General features: G+C 32.6%; 1 protein-coding gene across 1 annotated transcript in view; it reads left to right on the plus strand.

Moving 5' to 3' along the window:
• LOC114340749 (probable peroxisomal acyl-coenzyme A oxidase 1) overlaps nucleotides 1-7,457 on the plus strand; it is a 91,640-nt gene extending 84,183 nt beyond the window's left edge. The window contains exon 11 of the mRNA XM_050663595.1: nucleotides 302-7,457. Coding sequence (XP_050519552.1) covers nucleotides 302-562 — 261 coding nt within the window. The 3' untranslated portion in view covers nucleotides 563-7,457. The remainder of the gene's footprint in view (nucleotides 1-301) is intronic.
• Nucleotides 7,458-21,029: the final 13,572 nt, after the last annotated feature.

Raw genomic sequence — 21,029 nt, forward strand, 5'->3', positions numbered from 1 at the left:
TCTGAACAACAAAGCTCCCTTAAATTTCGCAACCAGGAAATCCTCCTACGTCCCATATTTCTCTTTCCCCAGATTTTTCCCTTGGAGTATGAGTCTTAGCAGGGATTACCCTTCTCCTCTCATTATGTGGCCTAGATATTCCAGTTTTCTCGTTTGTATGGTTTTTTCTGACGTCTCATTTCTTCCCCATCTTCAGCAAAACATCTTGATTTGTGACTCTCTCTGTCGATGGTACTATAGTTTAGTCCAAGCCACTATAATTTGTCAATAAAATTCTTAATTTTCATATCTGCTTTTACAGTTCACCGAAGTACAAGGAAGAGACATAGACGCTCTGCAAACATGGCTAGAAGAATTACTAACCCTCATAAGACCAAACGCCGTTGGTATAGTAGACAGCTTTGACTTTAGGGATGAAGTTTTAGCATCAGCTTTAGGTTCCTATGATGGTAATGTTTACGAAAGGTTACTCGAGGAGGCTCAAAAGAGTCCACTCAATGCTGAACCGGTCAACAAGTCTTTCAAGGAGTACTTGAAACCATTCATGAAAGCACAACTTTAATTCATGTCTATCTAGGTAAAGAAAATTTTGACAGACTTTGGATCAGTTTCACAAACCTGCATTAATTTACATATTATTGATATATCTTAAGACTACTTAAATGTTTTTAATATATTGATTTCAACCAATCGAATAAAGTTTTGTACATTTTTCTGGTTAGGTATTTAGTAATTATACTAACGAGCGATCCACAATTATTGGGATCAAAGCTATCCGTGCAAAAAATTACGTATGTCTTGTTTTAATCTGAAAGACCTCCGGAGTGTGACGTCACGGCCAACTGCGGCTATATTCAGTGTTGTTATGATCACTTTTGCAAACAAAGAATAAAGATTGAAAACACGTTGAAAAGATACCCAATCTCAAGACCTTTTAATTCGTATAAAGTTAAAATTTTGCTTCCTCTGCTACTTTTTATGTTCATTTATAGTGTTTTTAAATTGACGTACGTACACTGACAAGTATCTGTCAAAGTTGATGTAAACTGGAAAGTATATCTGAATTAATAATATACATGCACTATATAGCTATCTCTGTCGTTCAGAGCCACCTATGGTGACAATAATTTTGGATCACACGTTATGTTACAATATTTTCCAAACCAAGACTTTTACATGTAATTGAATTTTTTATCAAATCAATCGAAAAATGTCGATAATTTTATTTAGGATCAAATTAATGATTGGTGTAAATGATCACAAAGCTTTTTCAAAAGTTTCTAAACAATTTTATTATATATACAGGGACCAATATGCTATATTGATACTTTTAGTAGTTCTAGTTAATGCCAATGTGATTTTTTTATACCGTCCTAGATTGAGAATTATTTTTTGGTGAAAGTAGGTATTTTAGATTATTTTATGACTTTTAACTTCTTGGTTTTTCTAGAATTGTTAAATTGAATGATAAACCAATTTAACCCTTAACTTTAACTGGTCCATCAAAAATGTGTAAAGGCTGTATGACACTATTCATTTCTTGTATCATTTCTAATATCGTTTCTGATATTAGAAAGTTATATACATTTTCTTGTATCGTTTCTTGTACGTACATTTGTGCCCTGTATGACACTATGCAAGTTCTTGTATCGAAAATTGTATGTAATTCGGCACGTAATTGGTCGACATTTTGTTTGCTACCCTGTGTCACGTTACATTGGTATGGTTGTACTGCGTCTACAGCTGATTTTAAGGATTTTATAAAATTTATAAACTTATAAAAGCTTATAAATTTAACATTTTAATGTTGACCAGAATTTTCACGTTGACTGTTTGAGGTTGATTATTTGTGTTTTTATTTTGTTTTGATATTTCTGCTAAAATATTTGCATTAGAATTATCTTCAGTTTGATCCAAATTAGGAACTATTGTGTTTTCCTCTATTAAAAAATGCAAAACAATGAAAGCAACAGTTATAGTTTGAGCTTTACTAAGAGCTAAATATATGGTGTTATTAGTAGAACAGTAGTCCATATATTAAGTATCAATAAAAGATTTATAAATAATACCTACAAAAACACAAATAAATTCATCAAGACATAAATCATATGATCCCATTTTCAGCCGCCATTATGACATTTAGATGTTTTACCAGCAGCTTTTACGTTTCTGCTCTTTGCGCAGAAATTGGCGCAGTTCTTGTACAAGAATCTGTGTCTGACACAAATTCTTGTATCGTTTCTGATATCGTTTCTTCTATCTGTGTATGACACTATGCATCTTTTTGACATATCAGAAACGATATCAGAAATAATACAAGAAAATGCATAGTGTCATACAACCTTAAAGTAAATCGTCCAACGGCGACTGCCACTGTCAAAGTCAACTGTCAACGTCTCTACCTCTGTTCTGATAACTTCTAACATTTGATAATTCTATCCTTCTTACCACATAGTTTTCTTTTCTACGTCTAACGTGACCATTCCATTGCAATCTTTGTTCTTAGACCATTTTTGAGACTGCAGTCACCCTGACTCTTTCCCTAATCCGTTCCTGATTATAGTTAATAGCTTTTGCCTTATATAGACCTATTTGTACCTACCAATAAATTTCCTATTGGCAAGTACTAATAACATCAAGAAGAACTAAATCGGGAACATAATTGGACAATAAGAAATTATAATATTAAAACTAACTGTAACAACAACGAAGTTTTGGTTTATTATAATAAACAAGATCAAGAGAAACTATAACGAGAATAGATTGTGGAAAAGTGAATGAATACGTTAAGAAATACGGAATAAAGCAGAGAAGAGACAATAGTAAAACTGAGAATAAATTCTGAAATTGAAGATTGTTGCATGAACCACTTTCATTTCTGCATAATGTAATTTTAAATTTTATTCTAGAATTGATTACTACTGCAGTATAGGCTTTCATCATTATACATGTTCGTATTAGTGGCTGCATATTATTTTTCCCATTAAACAATTTAGCATTATGTACATCTTCTCGTATTAGTGATTAACCAATCTTCCAACATTTCTTTCCTCTCTTCCACTAATACGATATCCGTAAATAGCGCTGACCAATGAGCTCTCTCTCTCTCTCCCTTACCTTCTCTAACAACACATCAATAACAAGTCGATTGAGATCTACTTTTAAAACAATATTCAGCAGATGTCTTAACCATTGTTGCCAATTATAAAATTCTATCGCCATCTTATCATGATTCACAAGAAGATGGAATGGGTAGAACTAGAAATCTAGGGAAGTTTTGTTTTCCGAAAAAGATCATTTATTTATGAGGCGACGCCGAACCAGTTAAGGGTTAAATGTATAGAGTATTTACAATTTGTCTCTCTAGTGTGTCTATGCCAATTTTTCTAAAAATTAACACAAAATACAGCATGAGAACACGGTATATGTGATAATTTATATTTTTCAATTATGTTATTGATAGAATGCCGGTTATTGGTGAAGGAAGATTTGCTCTCTACAATTGAAGGTTTTCAATTCGAAACCTCTTCAAATTATTGAAACAAACTAACTCATTTATTCTTAAAATTTCCACCATATTATGATTTAGGACAGATTTTTCAAGAAATTAAAAAGTATGAATTCTAATTAAGTATTAAGTACGTTCGCAACTGTTTCATAACTAAAACATAACTTTGTAAACAACGTTATAATTTAAATATTGGAGGGTCAGAGAAGCAACAATTTTAAAAATAATTAACTTCACCATTAGCCAATCGCCATCTCCTATGTACTCCTGTATAATAATAAATTTTGAGATTTTTAATAAAAACCAAAAATTTCAAATTTTAGATGAATTTTATATTTAAAATAACTTTTTGTTTGTGCGTTGTTACCCCGAGTAAATTTCTTTTTGTAAACATATAAGAAAAAGTTAGATTTGATTTCTTACAATTGTATGGAGCTTAAAATACAAATAACTTGTTGTATATAAGCTGGCACCACTGTAAACTAAAGCATAACTTATAAAGGGGGTGCTGGCATAATACATGTGAAGATGTTATTTCCTTTAAAGTTTATTACATGTCATCAAAGGCGTTTCTACGTCATCACAGTATAACGAAACTTGGAAATGCCCTAACAATAAGTTTAGAATTATTTTGACTTATGTACATCATATTTTCAATAAAATAAAATTTATAGAAAAATTTTGTATTGCAGAAACCATTGACATATTAAGCGTAGACTCGGCATACTCACCAAAAAAGAGTAACGCGGAAAAACATGGAAATAGTCGATCGGTGGTCTATCTATCTCTTTTAAGGTACTAGTACACTTTAGAAGACCAAAAATAATAATTTTTTTCAAGAATTTTTTTCTCAGAAGCTTTATTAAAAATGAACACAAAACTTTTTACATATTAATATCTAACTCTTAGAGAGTATAAAAAATATATCTTTTTCCATTTATGCACGTGCTTCTTCTTCTTCTTCTTCTTCGTTTTTTTGGCTTGCATGCAACTGCATCTGCCAGCACATTTCATGTAGGTTATGCGAGTCTTGCTCGAAGCAATGCACAACCTACGTTTTTATCCTTACAAATAATAATATATATAACTTTTCTTCAAATATCCATTATTCCATTTAACTAAGAACAAACACATTAGCAACCATGCTCGAAAATAATTCTTCCTTAATAAAGATAAATTGCCATAATTTTACTACAATAACTATAACAGACAACACTAAACTACTTCACTTTCACGAATTATAACTAAAAATTAACTTTTCTTTGGGGATTATTTAGATAACTTCAAATAAATTTTTCATTCTACATAAAACATCCTTCGGCGGCCATTGCCGCCAAAGGTCCCCTTACGCACGTGCATTAATATTATAGAGGGCGAAAAAGTCAAGGCCTCGAAAAATGATGGCGGACAGTTAATCTCGGGATTGGGATATCTGAAACAAAAAAATAGTACTGTATTTGAAAAAGGAAGGTTTCTTACGTGACAATTTACCACAATTTGACCAAAAAATAAAAAATAAATATTTTTTAACCACGAAAAACTGAAAAAAAACGGGTGATTTTTTCACAAATTTTTTTCAAATTTCCGTTACATTTTTTTCGCAATTTGGCACTAACGGTGGTAAATTGTCACGTAAGAGACCTTCCTTTTTCAAATGCAGTACAATCTTTTTGTTTCAGAGATCCCAATCCTGAGATTAACTATCCGCCATCGGAACTACTTTTTTCGAGGCCTCGACTTTTGCGCCCTCTACAATATAAGTTTACGTGCACAAATGAAAAAAGCTATTTGTTTTGTATTCTCTAAGAATTAGATATTAATACGTAAAAAGTTTTATGTTTATTTTTAATAAGAGTTCTGAGAAAAAAAATCTTGAAAAAATGCTTATTTTTGGTCTTCTAAAGTGTACTAGTACCTTAACCAAGCGATCCCGCGCATGTGACTGACAAAGATGGCTAGACCACTCAATCCTATGTCGACATTACACCTCGATGCATTGAGTGGCATATCCCTAGCCAAGTCTATCCGTAACATGTCTCTGGCAGAAACTCAGTTTTTTGGAAATTGTTACGTTGTGTTTGACAGCAACCTTAACCCTTAGTCTCCCATCACTTCTAGATTTTTTGACAGTTACTTCCCGACGGTACTTAATTTAAGTCTTAATTTCAAATCTTAATTTAAGTCCGCCTTATTTTTTCGATCATAACTTTTTAAAATAAGCTCAAAGCATAGTTTTTTCCAACGATCGTTTAGAGTACCTATAAATTTTATTGTGTATTTAACACGAAATCGTTTGAATAACATTTGAACTATTAAATATCAGCTTATAACTAATAAACGATATTTAACAGAACATTCTTAAACAAAATCTACTTTAACACTTGGGATATAAGGGTACCCAAATTTGGTGGTACTTAAAAGTACCGTCGGGAGACTAAGGGTTAAACTTAAGTATTTCTATTGTTAGGACCGTTTCTGAAGCTAGCAACAATAAGACTTAATATCACCTAAAGCATTCCCGTCTGTATGTTTACTAATAGCAGGTATTGAACGAGACTATTAATAAATTTAAAAAAAAATCAACAGACACTAATTACAATACCTACTAATCAACTATACCTTCGATGGCCTATTGTTGAGAGAAAATGGTAGTTCTCCACAAGCGCAATATAATACACACAAATTTAAATTGGTTGCTCAACAATTCAAAAAAACAATAAAGGGATAATAATATATAAAAGGTAATTCAATTTAGGTAAAAACTTACAATCAAAACATCAACGGCGAAACCAACACTATTTCGCGTGTGTGTATACACTCGAGGTCTGAAGGAGTCTATCTTCCTTATCGCATGGGGAAAGAATTTCTGGTTTCGAGTGGTACCCCGAACGTCGCCACCGCGATATGTAAACTTTCGATACAGTGGTAGAAAGGGACACGGGTGTCGACATGGGTAAAAGGGACATGATTTCGAACTATTCACACAACCAAATTAATTTATGGGATTTCAAACACCGTCGATAAAAGTTACAGATAGGAAAAAACTGATAACAATTGAGAAACCGATGCATGAAAACCTTGTAGCAACTACTGCTAGTGGCATAATTAAATTAAATGTTAATTAAAATGAGAAAAATCCAGAAGTATTAGAAGAAATTACTTGGTGACCGAAATGGTCACCGAAAAATTTAATGAAAATCTGTTAACGTAGTACTTAGTGGCCGACGCACACTGAAAAGTCCGAAAACAAAACGGCAACTCTATACGAAAATGTGAACATCAAAATTTTAGGACCTACAGTGAACTTCAAGACAGAATACAAAGGTCATTCGTAAGAAAGAAGGTTCCCTATACCGCTGAGAAAGAGTGCAACGTATAGGGAGAAATCTGATAACACTGCCTTACAATCAACTCTCCCTCTCTATTATTCCTCTACTTTCACCTTGCTGCATTGCACAGTGTCGGTCTAGCAGCCTTTGAAGATGGAGGTCCCGATCACGGTTACGTGAAATTCGTTCTTTGATTCATTTTTTAAATGCAACATGGATTATATAAAGTTCTTTATTGAATAATGTAGTTATTTGGTTTTTATTATTTTGTACGTCTAATCGAATTTGATTTTCATCATTGGTAACTAACTTTAAAGAAAATAATGTTGATTTCATATTAGCTGGTCATTCAAATGTGGCTTTGTGGCTTTTGAGATATTTAAACAATTATTAGGTATCCAAAAAGCCTTTCTTGAAGACCTGCTTTAATTTGCCGTCTTGAACATTTTGTTTGTTAGTTAATGTCGAAAGTTTTTTTTGATGGAATATTATTAAAAAGAGAAATGTACTCTGGGCTTGCACATATTTTTAAAGTTGATGTATGTTTAAGCGTTTATGTTAAAATGAAAATGCGTTTTATATATCCGTTGTTGCTACAAAATAAATATTTTGATGTTAAATTTCTTTATTCTTCCATACCATACCAACACAATAATTATAATTATACTACAATCACAATAAAGATGCACTAGAAATAAAAAAAACCAAGACACGTTGAATGTGGAATCCCGAATCATGATTTACAAAGTTTATATATGTATTATAAATTATGATTCAGGAGTGCTCCTCGTAACATTCAACGAGTCTTGGTTTGTTTATTTCTAGTGCATTTTTATTGTGATTTTAGTATAGATTTACTCTGAATAACAAAACTGAAATAATGAAGAATAAATTAAATAATAAACGCACGAATGAATCTACAGGTTGAGTTTTTAGGTGATATTTGTCGAGAATTCTATTATGGTACAGAATATCCAAAAACGTTATTTAGTAAAAATTTAGACAATTATATTCTCCAAGCTTAGGTAATTCTAAAGGCTGATTAATAATTACGTGGTAAAACAAGCATACAATTTTTGAAGTTATACTTCTTTACCGGCGATATGAGGGTGAATTTTTATATGTTAAAACCTATGATCCCGGCGCATGCGCATTATAACTTTGTTCTGATTGGATGTTCAAATGACATGTCAAAAATTATTCAATATGGCGGCTGTGGCACAGCTGTACGTAGTTTGATTATTTATGGTTGGAATTACTGTTCGTGCACGTATTGCTATTGTTCGTTTCAGCCCAAAAGAAAAGCTGAACCGTCAAGAGATGAGCGGTACCGACTTGATTCGTCGAAAAATCGTAGAGAAGAGAGAGAGAGGTTGCACCTTCACGTGTCGAGAGGTACGAGAGAGAGGTTCGCCCTTTGGCCGGTGTAGGAGAGGAGAGAAAATTCTCAATCGCAAATTGTCCAAATATTGCCTATCTGTAAGGGTGAGGAGAGAGGGTAAGAAATAGGAGGGATAAAATGGTACTATTGAACAGGGCTGGCTTGAGATTTATTTAAAGTTAAGGGTTTTAATAAGAGATTAAGCAGAGTAAAAAACATAATAATATTTTTGACATGTGAAAATTGAACACCCTGTATAATTCGGTATATTTACCAAGCCATTTCCTACATTTTTTAATAACTTTTTTTTGATATTCTGTACCATAATGGAATTATCGACCAATCACCAATGTCACGCTAAAAACTCACCCTATATATACAGGGTGTCCAGAAACTCTACCGACAAACGAAGACAGGAGATTCCTCAGATAATTTTATGACAATTTAACCCAATTCACCTAGTCCGAAAATGCTTCCTAAGGGAGCTAGAGCTCTTTGAAGATGGCGCCATGTAATTAGTTTTTCTTAAATACGTCCAGAACTCTTCTATTTAGCAAAACGAAAATTGGTATACATATTTACTTTCCTGAAATGAATCGATTCCATCCATTGCGAATTTCTAGTACCGGTCATAGGCGTACGTTTTGGGTAGGGCAACGGTTATTTTATCGCATAACTTTTTTGTTTTTGTCTTCAACTTTTAAGCATTTTAGCACTGGATTATTAAATTGTGAGGTATTCTAGTACTAAAAGGTACTCTTACTTTAAGTCGATACGATACACCGTTTTCTAGAAAAATCGATTTGAAAGTTTTTAGTTTTGGGAATTTGAAAAAAAAAGTTAAAAAAAAACCGATGTATTTTACCAACTTAAAGCAAGAGTAACTTTTAGTACTCGAATATCTCATAATTGAATAATCTAGTGTCAAAAATACTTAAAAATTAAAGACAATAAAGGTATGCTATAAAATAACTGTTGACCTACCCAAAACGGACGCCTATGACCGGTACTAGAAATTCGCCATTAATGAAATCGATTAATCTCTGGAATATAAATAAATGTACCAGTTTTCATCTTACTAAATAGTTTTTTTTGTATCTTTTTTTTAATTCAAGGAACGAAAAATTTTCAAATCGATTTTTCTAGCAAACGGTGTATCCTATCGACTTAAACTAAGAGTACCTTTTAGTACTAGAATAACTCACAATTAAATAATTCGGAGTCAAAAATGCTTAAAAATTAAAGACAAAAAAGTTAGGCGATAAAATAACCGTTGCCCTACCCAAAACGGACGCCTATGAGTTGTACTAGAAATTCGCAATGGATGGAATCGATTCATTTCTGGAAAGTAAATATGTATACCAATTTTCGTTTTTCTAAATAGAAGCGTTCTGGAGGTATTTAAGAAAAACTAATTACATGACGCCATCTTCAAAGAGCTCTAGCTCCCTTAGGAAGCATTTTCGGACTAGGTGAATTGGGTTAAATTATCTTAAAATTATCTGAGGAATCTCCTGTCTTCGTTTGTCGGTAGAGTTTCTGGACACCCTGTATACATAATATTTCAAAAGAAGAAAGAATTATCCAGAAAGAAATTAGAAACAAGGCTATGGCGGAGAGATATAATGGAAAAAATATCAAAATAAGATACTCATATCTAATCGTAAATAGACAAATTAATATTGACATGAAATAACAACCAACGACTATTAGTAAAAAATAAAAATGTAAGAACTAAAAATGACACATTTTAAAAAAAAAGTTTTGTAGTAAATATATCTGTTTGGAAATTACTATTTATAATGTTCTTAAAATTTGCCCAAAATACAGCAGGACATCAAATAGGTCCATACAAAAATTTGGTACAAAATTGTTCGAAGAAAATCTAGGTTTTTTAGAGTTTGTACGATTTATCAAGTGAAAAGCAGTTGAACAAAGGCAAGAAAAATTAGTGGTTTAATATTGTGTATAAAGAATTTACAATTTTTGATGATTTTAACATTTTTCCAGAATTCAGTGGAAAATCAAAGGCTATAGTCCATGAAAAATTATGCTATAAATTTTTTTGGAGTAAATCTAGGTTTTTAGAGTTTTTACGACTTAATGAGGGAAAAGCAGTTGAACAAAGGCTGCAGTTCTTCAAAAAATTTAATCAACAATTTAACATTTTGATTGTTTTTAACATTTTGCCAAAATGCAGTAGAAATCCAGTAGGCATTCTATGAAAAATGAGAGTATCAATTTTTTTGAAGAAGCTAAGTACTTCAGATCCCTGATTTATGAGAGTCCTTACTTTTGTCGGGAAATTGTTTTATGGTCTTTAGCTGATATAGAGGTAATTATAAAAGTCTAGTTATTTTCAAAATGTTTATCTGTTGTTGACTTTCCGACTTTGTTTCTCAGCTCGTATATTTCATTCTTTTCAGTGAGTTCTCTTTTTATTATCTTCAAACCTTCTTATTTTTTTTTTTCTTCTACTGCTTGAGAAATTACAGTAGTATTATCGTCTTATATCTTTCCTAATTTCTGCAAATTCTTTTATTAAGTTCTCTATATAAAATTATATTCTCTATAAAAACAAAAGGGAGAAAAGCGAGTGAAGGATCCCCAGGAAACGAAATACAGCAGATATCAAAAGCAATAAGAACAGCAGAAGGAGGAGCATATAACTCAAAAAACTGAAAACACAGGCACGAAAAACTGCAAAGATACTTGTAAAAAAGACAACGCAAATGGAAAAGGACAACGAAAATAATGGAAAGGAAACAATAATAATAGGTACTTGGAATATCACAAGTCTTTATGGTAAAGAATTCGAATTGACAGAGGAAATGAAAACATACGGCATTGACATCCTAGGCCTGAGCGAAATGAAGAAAAAGGGAAGAGGAAATATGAGATGTGGCGATGGTTACAAGTTCTACTACTCAGGTGTACAAGAAATGGAAAGAGCAAAAGAGGGAGTCGGCTTTATAATCAAGGATGATCTGAGTAGAAGGGTCGTAAAATACCAAGAAATAAACTCTAGAATAATTACTGTAAGTATAAAACTAGACGGAGAATATAATTATTATGGGAGACTGGAATGCTAGAGTTAGAAATGACATCAACAAGGGACTTGGAAGCCTTGGGGGTATGGAGAAAAAGCTGAGAACAGAAATGATAAGAAGATGATACAATTTTGTGTAAATAACGACTTAAAAATTGGAAATACATTCTGGTATCAAAATATGGAGGACAGATACACTTTTGAAGCACAGGAAAGAAATGCTAAAAGTCTAATAGATTACATCGTGATTCCTGCAGAAATGGATATTATCAAAAATATAAAAACAGAAAAATTTGCAGAACTAAACACTCAACACAAGCTACTCGTAGCCGAAATGACTACAAAGAAAAAGCAATATATAGTCGATAAGTCATACACTAAGATAAATATTAAGAGGCTGAAAAAAGAGAAAGAGAAAAATGATTATAAACAAGAAATATATGAGGAATTGCAAAGAATAGAGCTGGAAAGAGACCAATTGGATATGGAAGAAAGATGGAAAGTACCAACAGACACACTATATAAAACAGCAGAGAAAATTTGTGGAAAAAAGTCAATAAATAAATATAAAAGAACAGAATGGTGGAGTCAAGAAATAAAAAAAATAAAGGAAAAGAAGCAAGCCTGGAAAAAATATCAAAAATGTAGAGATGAAAATAACAAAGCAGAATACATAGAGAAACGTAATAGAACAAAGATAGCAGTAAGGGAAGCGAAAAAGCTGAGCTGGGAAGAATTCGGAAAAGAATTGGAAGCAAATTACAAAACAGATAACAGAAAATTCTGGAATCGTATAAAGGGTTTAAGAGTGAAAAAAGGTAGAAAACAGTATGGAATCAAAGATAAAAATAACCAATTGAAAATAGAGACTACAGAAATAGTAGAAGTAGAAATAAATGAAGCAGGAAGAAGTAGAACAGAACTGGAAGAGGAAGAGGAACCAGAGAGTATAAGGAAGGAAGGACTGGAAGAAGCTATAAACAATATTAAACTTGGAAAAGCGACAGGAGGGGACCAAATAGATCCAGAAATGATAAAATGGATGGGTGAAAAAGGAGAGGACTGGCTATTACAGATATGCAAGGAAGCATGGAGTACAGAGAAAATCCCACATGACCGGAAGAAAAACGTAGTTCTACCAATATACAAAAAAGGACAATATAATGAATGCGAGAATTATAGAGAGATGTTTATCATCGGTCGCCTTCAAAGTATACACAAGAATTATAGAGAAGCGTCTAAGATCAGTGATAGAGAGACAATTGGAAGACGAACAGGCTGCATTCAGATCAAACCGTCAAACAAACGATAACGTCTACATTATAAGGAATATAATATAGAGACAATGCCGTAAAGGGAATGAACTATTTCTCATGTTCGTTGATCTGAAGGCGGCATTTGATACGATAAACAGAGAAATAATGTGGGAAATATTGGAAAGCTATAATATACCAAAGAAGATGATAAAAGTCATAAAATCTATATACAGGGTGATTGATTAGTAGGGTAAAGCTCAATAGCTCCGCTATAGTAATAGATAGCAATAAAAGTTAATAACAAAAATTTTAGCCACCTTTGAGCTTCACATTACAAAATTAGTTAGAATGTTACAGGGTGTTCGATAACACAGTGGCAGACCTAACTTATGTTTTTTTAAATAGAACACCCTAAATTTTATTTTATATTCGAAATCCTGTTAACTTCTCCATCACAAAAATATAAAGGTTTGTAATGTTATACAGGGTATTTACAAAGTTATAACCAATTTTGTATGAAAATCGTAACAAGTTCAACTCCCTGTATAAATAAAAATAACCACAACAGCAATGGTTTATTAACGCCATATTTTTTTATTTATTGTCAAAATTTTTAAGAATTATTGATATTGCTAATTTTCTTTATATCAAATACAGGGTGAGTCAAAACGCAAGTACATTATTTTCTCAGTAATGTTAAATGGAACACCCTGTATTTTATATCATTATTGAAAAGTAACATTAACGTACTTTAATTTTTATATAACATTCCCTATGCCCAAATTGATTAGTTTTCGAGTTATTTTCATTTTTCAGAGCAAATTATTTTAGGTGTTTAAATTTATCTAAATTTTAAGTAAGCCATGACTGAATTGACAATTGAAGATTACCGATTATCAATCCGGTAATCAATGTAACACTGCAGCAAATAAAGAAATAAAAATAGTTTATTTGTAATACATTTTACAAACAAAACCACAACCACTACATGCAACATTTTTGAAACAATTAAAAACTATCTTTTTATGTAAATCCAACAAATAAACAAAGAAAATTAGTAATAAATTTTACAAAAAAATACACAAACACAAAATACAATATTTTGTGAAGACAATTAAACACTACTTTTGTATGTAAATGTAACAATGTAACAAATAAAGAACGAAACATAATTTATCAGTAATACATTTTGCAAAAAAACATGTTTGAAAAAATTAGAAGCTACTTTTAATAAAATATTTTTAATATTTAATTACATAAGGTGTTCAAAATTACACATTTATGTACGCCTAAAAACGATCATTGAATGAGCTACTTACACTACGGAACATTTGTAAATTAACACATCGAAATACACTTTGTATTCTATTTTTCATCTCATCCCTTGTTGTTGGAGGTATTTTATAAACTTCATTATTAACGTAACCCCAAAAAAAATAATCAGTCCAGTTTATTAAATTCTGGTGATTTAGGTGGCCACGCTACTGGTCCATTGAAAAATGAAAATATCTCGAAAACTAAGAAATTTAGACATAGGGAATGTTATCTAAAAATTAAAGTGCGGTAATGGTACTTTTCAATAGTGATATAAAATACAGGGTGTTCCATTTAAAATTACTGAGAAAATAATGTACTTGCGTTTTGACTCACCCTGTATTTGATATAAAGAAAATTAGCAATATCGACCACTCTTGAAAATTTTGACAATACGTTAAAAAATATGGCATTAATAAACCATTGTTGTTTTGCTTATTTTTATTTATACAGGGAGTTGAACTTGTTACGATTTTCATATAAAATTGGTTATAACTTTGTAAATACCCTGTATAACATAACAAACCTTTATATTTTTGTGATGGAGTAGTTAACAGAATTTCGAATTTAAAATAAAATATAGGTTGTTCCATTTAAAAAAACATAAGTTTGGTCTGCCACTATGTTATCGAACACCCTGTAACATTCTAACTAATTTTGTAATGTGAAGCTCAAAGGTGGCTAAAATTTTTGTTATTAACTTTTATTGCTATCATTACTATAGCGGAGCTATTTAGCTTTACTCTACTAATCAATCACCCTGTATATGGAAGTAGAAGGCCAAGTACAAATAAATGGAAGCACTTTTAAATAGGATAAGGGAATTAAACAAGGAGATGGACTAAGCCCCCTCTTGTTTATAATAGTCATGGATAACTTTAATCAAAAATACCAAAGATCAAACAAGAAACCTTCAATATATAGTAGGATATAAAAACCTAAATGTAATAAAGATCAACTCCCTTCTATATGCTGATGACATAGTTTTAATCACAGACACAGTAGAGAAAATGCAGAAACTAATAGATATTTGGCAAAAAGAGATACAGAAATTAAAAATGGAAATGAATCTCAACAAAACAAAACTTATGATAATAAATGAAGATGAGAAAAGAGAAAGGAATACTAATATAATAGTAAGGGAACAAGTATTAGAACACGTATCTACTTTTGAATATTTGGGAAATATAATAACAGATGATGGGAAAACGGACTTGGCAATAAGAAATAAACTGAAGAAGGCAACTAACGTGTATTACTCTTTAAACAATACAGTTTTTGGAAAGTCAGAAATAAACAACAAAACTAAACTCAGAGTATATAACAGCATAGTAAATCCGATAATGACATATGGGGCGGAAACATGGATTGTCCAAAAGAAACATGAATCAATGATAAACGTGACCGAGATGAAATACATGAGAAGAATAGCCGGAGTTACGAAGTTTGATAGATTCAGAAACGAAGATATAAGAAGAGAGCTGGAACAAGAACCGATAATGAAGAAGATCGAAAACAAACAATTAAGCTGTTTGGAAAACAAACATACAACGAATGGAGCAAGAAAGTCTTACAAAGAAGGTACATGAAGCCAAAATGGGAAACAAAAGAAAAAAGGGAAGGCCGAGGAAGACATGGATGGACCAGATCCAGGATATAGGTGAAAGGAGACACATCAGTATGAGGGATATGAAGAACCTGGCCACCAATAGAAGCATTTGGAAGAAATGGATAAAAGGCGGAACCCGACATCCGACGCCCTGAAGGGCATTAAAGATTATGAGAAAGAAGAAGAAGAAGTTCTCTATATTCTTCTTTACTTCCCTTCTCTTTCTTGTTTAAGTTTCGTCGTATTTCTATTAGATTTCGTATCTTCGCTAATCTTTTCGCTTTTTTTGGTCATTTTTCTTGCATAATTTGAATTGCGCGTTTTTAACCTAGTCTGTTATTAATTTCTTGTGATCGTCGATACTCAGAGGTTTGGGATTATTACTATATTTCGTATTCTATGTCTATATCTGTTGACTATATTTTTTATGTATGTTTCTGGCTGCTTTGTTGGATTCCAAACTATACGTTTGCAAATGTTTTTTACTCTCTTTTTTGTGTCTTTTTTGTTTATCGTTACTTTGGCTCTTACTGGCCTGTAATCGCTTCCAACTGGTAGTTTATTGAGTACAGTTGCATCTTGAACTATTTGTTTGTTGCAACAGAAAATTAGTAAGCATTTCGCCTCTTTCGTTTCTTACTCCAATTCCAAAATCTCCGATTGCCACTTTTTGTTCGTCTTTTTTCCTTCCGAGTTTGCCGTTAAAATTTCCCATTATCAGAGTGTAATAGGCCGGTTCCTTCTCGTTGTTATATAACTGGTTAACTAAAGGCTGGTTCCTGTTGTATTATTCATATAACTCTGCTTAAACATTGTTCCAGGTAGGCTTGCTCCATGCTCCCAGTATGGTTTAGAAAGACTTGGATAAGTTTTCTTAATATGCTCATTAATCTTCTTCTCACAGGCATCTTTCAGTGCGTCACAGTTTTTCGATTTCTTTCTAACGCATTAAGTTGGAAGTGACAGAAAAAAAGGTACGTCCGTGCTTAAAGTCATTTATAACATTTATTCTAGTTGTTGATAGATGGCGCTATAATCGAACAAAAAATGATTTATGTATTATCTATATGACTATAATCTGTACAATTTATAAGACTATACAAATTTATTTATTTATTTATTTATTATACGGGATAACCCCATTAACAGAAAAATTACAGTTAAATATTAATACATTTCCAAAAGGTAATAATAAATTCAATGTGTTAAATATGACTTAATTAATCTAAAAAAAAAGAGAATTAGAAAAGTATAAAAACACTGAAAAATTTCATATGTCACGAAAATTAATATATAACATAAATATTGACTACAAAAAAATATACAACATACAAACATAACACTTAAGAGTATAAAAATAACATCACAGAGCAAGAGATCTTTTTAATTGATTTAGAGTTATATTAAATAAATCAAGTTCGTAATTATTTAACAATCCCATATACCTATCAAGTGGGTTGTGAACGCCATACAATGTTCTATGGAAAGGTATTTTAAACATATTATGGTAACGGAGAGCTTGATAAGGAACATTAAAATTAATCTGACTTAAAAGATTGGGAGAATCTATAAGTCCATTTATGATCCTAAAAATGAAAACAGCACCTGCTATGTCACGGCGTACCTTAAGTGGAGGTAGGGACAACTGTTGTTCAAGAAAAGAATAATCGTGATTGACAATGATAGTTTGTGTATAGTAAGCACATGATCTCAAGAATCTATGTTGTATTCTCTCGATAGTATCAATATGAGTCTGGAAATAGGGTGACCAAACCACAGAACTGTACTCCAAGAGGGACCTTACTAAGCTACAGTAAACAAGCCTAGTAGATTCAATAGAGAAGAATTTGCAATTTCTTGTAACAAATCCCAAAAGTTTAGCTGCCTTCACAGATACAGCATTTATATGCTCCACAAAAGAAAGCTTCTCATCCAAAACAACACCCAAATCCCTAACGGAAGATACATATTCAAGTGGCTGATTATTAATGATGTAATCTGTTTCAATTCTACTGACTTTCCGAAAGAAGCTTATAAAACAGCATTTCCTGGCATTCAAGAAAAGTTTGTTTCGAACACACCACTCCTGCAGTCTATCAAGATCCTCCTGCAACAACGCCTGGTCCAACAAACCATCCACTGGTCTCCAGAATTTCAGATCATCAGCTAGCATTAAGCATTTACTATTCAAAAAGCAATTATTTATATCATTAACAAAGATGCTAAATAGAAGCGGAGAAGTATGGCCACCCTGAGCAACTCCGGAACTTACTGTAATAATGTCAGATAAATAGCTACCAATCTTCACTCGTTGAGTACGCCCCGATGAGGAGTTCTTAATCCACTCGACAAAGTTAACATCAAAACCCACAGACACCAGCTTTTCCAAGAGTATTTGGTGATCAACACGATCAAACGCTTTCGAAAAATCCGTGTATATGGCATCTATTTGTTTACGATCCTCCATTTGACACAATAAGTCAGACTGATACTCGACCAAGTTCGTCGCAGCAGACCTTTTTATGCGAAAACCATGCTGCGAATCGGAAATTAATCCGTTACACAACCAAGAAAGCTGCTTGGCCACCAGGCTGTCAAAAAGCTTGGGTATTGCAGACTGAATGCATATGCTGCGATAATTTTCAATGTTATCCTTTTGCCCATTTTTATATACAGGTATAACGTAGCTCTCCTTCTAAGCAGCCGGAAACATAGATGTCGCTAAAGACCTGTTAAACAGTAAATGCAAAGGTATGACTAGAGTACAGACACACTTTTTCAAAAGATAATTAGGCACACCATCAGGACCAGCTGACAGCTTATTGGGAAGATCACTTATACTGTCAAAAATTTCAATTATGGATATCGCAGCAGGTCTAATACATGTACTTACATTGCTACCCTCAGGGTAGCAGGGCACCCGGAGCTGACCATTATTAGGCAAGTAAACAGTTTGAAAGAACTTCTTAAATAAATTTGCTATATCTTGACCGTTAGATGCTGATTGGTCTAAATAAAATAAAGAGCTCGGTATGACAGCCCTGGGCACTAAGGCTATCTTCTCCCGGTGAGGGTGGTTATCCCTTATCCGAGGGGTGGAATAAGTGATACGCTTTTACTTGTTGAGTTGGTTTATTTACACTCACATGAGTATAAGCTGGTAGCACCGCACCCAAAGAACATCTCGTGTAGAAAGAGACACTATCTTTAATGTGGAAATATTACGTCTGATCACCAAAATAGAATGACGAATGTCTAATATAATAATAAAGAATTCCCTTGTTATAGTTTTGCTGTTTATATATTTAGAAATGCCTATTCAGCATCGACCATGAAAAGTGTTTATAATTGACTCTGCAATTATTAGTGAATCGTGATCTTGGCTAACAATATTTATATAATAGAATGAAGGTTGTAATATTGTTATGATGACATAAATAACTGAAAGTAATTATCGTAGATAATTACAGGGTGTTTTTAAGATATATCTACTGAGTACAGATGAATTCTTGTACACCTTCCCTTTTTAGGAATTTTCCGACTACGGGGAGGGAAATTTGCAAGTCGTGCTACCAACCCATACTGTGTTGTAATCAATACAAAAAATTTATTTTATATACAAACTTCCTAAGCCTACGCAAATACATAAATAATATAAAATGTTCGTTTAACAACATTGTTTCGTAACACTTGTCACTCACTGTGTTTTCGGATTGTAAGCATATAATCTATTCTTATGTATTTCCTTGATTTTATTGTTTTCTATTCTAATTTTACAATTAACGTTATTTACTTCTGTTATCTTGAAAGGACCTACATAAAGACTATCAAACTTACCATTCTCTTCCCTTTTTACAAGGACTAGGTCTCCTATTTTAAAGTGTTGTGGTGTTGCTGTGAGCTTATTCTTTTCTTGCCGCTCTTTTTTTGTGTTTTAATAAGAAGGTTCTGGCTCTCTCGTGTGCGCTTTGTAGTTTGTATCGTAACTCATTGTAGTAGGCATCTATATTGTAACATGGTTGAATCTCCTGTGTAAGGTCTTCCGGTAGATTAACCTTCCTGCCATATAACAGTTCGAACGGTGTGTATCCATGATACGCGTTAGGGGTTGTATTGTAGCAGTATGTGAACATTCTGCAACACACATCCCAATTTTCTCTGTCTTCGTCTATGAATGCTCTTACGTACTCGTTCAACGTTCTGTGTAGTTTTTCACAACTTCCAATGGACTGTGGGTGGTATGCCGTTGAAAAGTTGTGTTCTATTTTTAATAGCTTTGTTAATTCCTGCATTACTTCGTTCTTATACTCTGTGCCTTGGTCTGTTCTTATTTGCTTCATGAGTCCGTATGTTGGTATGAAATGATCAAAGATTCCTCTTGCTATTGTCTCTGCTTCTTTATTGCACACTGGTATGCTGACCGCGTATTTTGTCAGTTCGCACAACATTGTGATACAGTATTTATTACCTTCATTACTTCTCGTGAATGGACCTATTGTATCTATGTATACTATGTCCCATGGTTTGGAAGATGTGTCCGATATCACGAACTCTTCGACATGTGTTCTTTTCGGTTTGTTAATTTGACATTTGTGGCATTGTTTTACGTATTTTCTTACGTCTTTTTCCAAATTTTTCCATCGGAATCTTGCTTTTAGCTTCTTAATTAGTCTGTTATTCCCTACGTGTCCTCCGAACATCGGGTGATTATGGTATTCTTCTATTAATCTGTGTTTTTCTTTGTCATCTTTTATTGTTTCTGGTACTTCACATATGTATATTTCTATATTCTTCAATTTTTTATTTCCTTCTTTAATAAATTCATCAATTGTGCACATTTTAAAAATAATATCATTTACGTATATTTTTACTTTACGTACTGCATTCTCTACCGCCAGCTTATCAAGCTGTACCAACGCTTGGTTTAAATCGAAATGATTCAATCCTGTGGCTATGCTTTTGCTGCATTTTATTTTGTTTTTGGCCCTAATGCTCAGTCTTGGTGAGATTAGTTCTGCTCCAAAGGACAAAATTGGTAGTCTATGCGCCTCTAAATTATTTAGTACCTTCCTTACTGTCTGTTTGGTGGCTTCTGGCTGTAGTGCGAGTTCACTTTCAGCCTTTGTTTGTCTTGCTTCTTTCTCCTTTTCTTTTGCTTGAGCTCTTGTTATAGCTAGTATATGGGCGTTGTCTATGTATAGGTTTTTTAGTTGATGCAATGTTATTCTTGAAAGACTGTCTGCGTAGTTACTTTTCCCTGTTATATACTCTATTTCGAAGTCATATTCTTCTAGGTCTAATCTGATCCTCGTGAGTTTTGAGGTTGGTTCTTTCATTGCAAATAGGTGTGTCAAAGGTTTATGGTCTGTTTTTACTTTGAATGTTGGTGCTCCATATAGATAACATTTAAAATAATTAATTCCCCAATGAATCGCTAGTAATTCCTTAACGATTATAGGTTTATTACATTCCCCTTTACTAAAACTTCTTGATGCATATGCTATAGGTAGGTCAATTCCGTTATAATCTTGACTTAGGATTGCTGAACAACTCTCATTGGATGCGTCTGTTGTTAAGATAAAC

This window comes from Diabrotica virgifera, chromosome 10, assembly GCF_917563875.1.
Source record: "Diabrotica virgifera virgifera chromosome 10, PGI_DIABVI_V3a".
Classification (NCBI taxonomy): Eukaryota; Metazoa; Arthropoda; class Insecta; order Coleoptera; family Chrysomelidae; genus Diabrotica; species Diabrotica virgifera.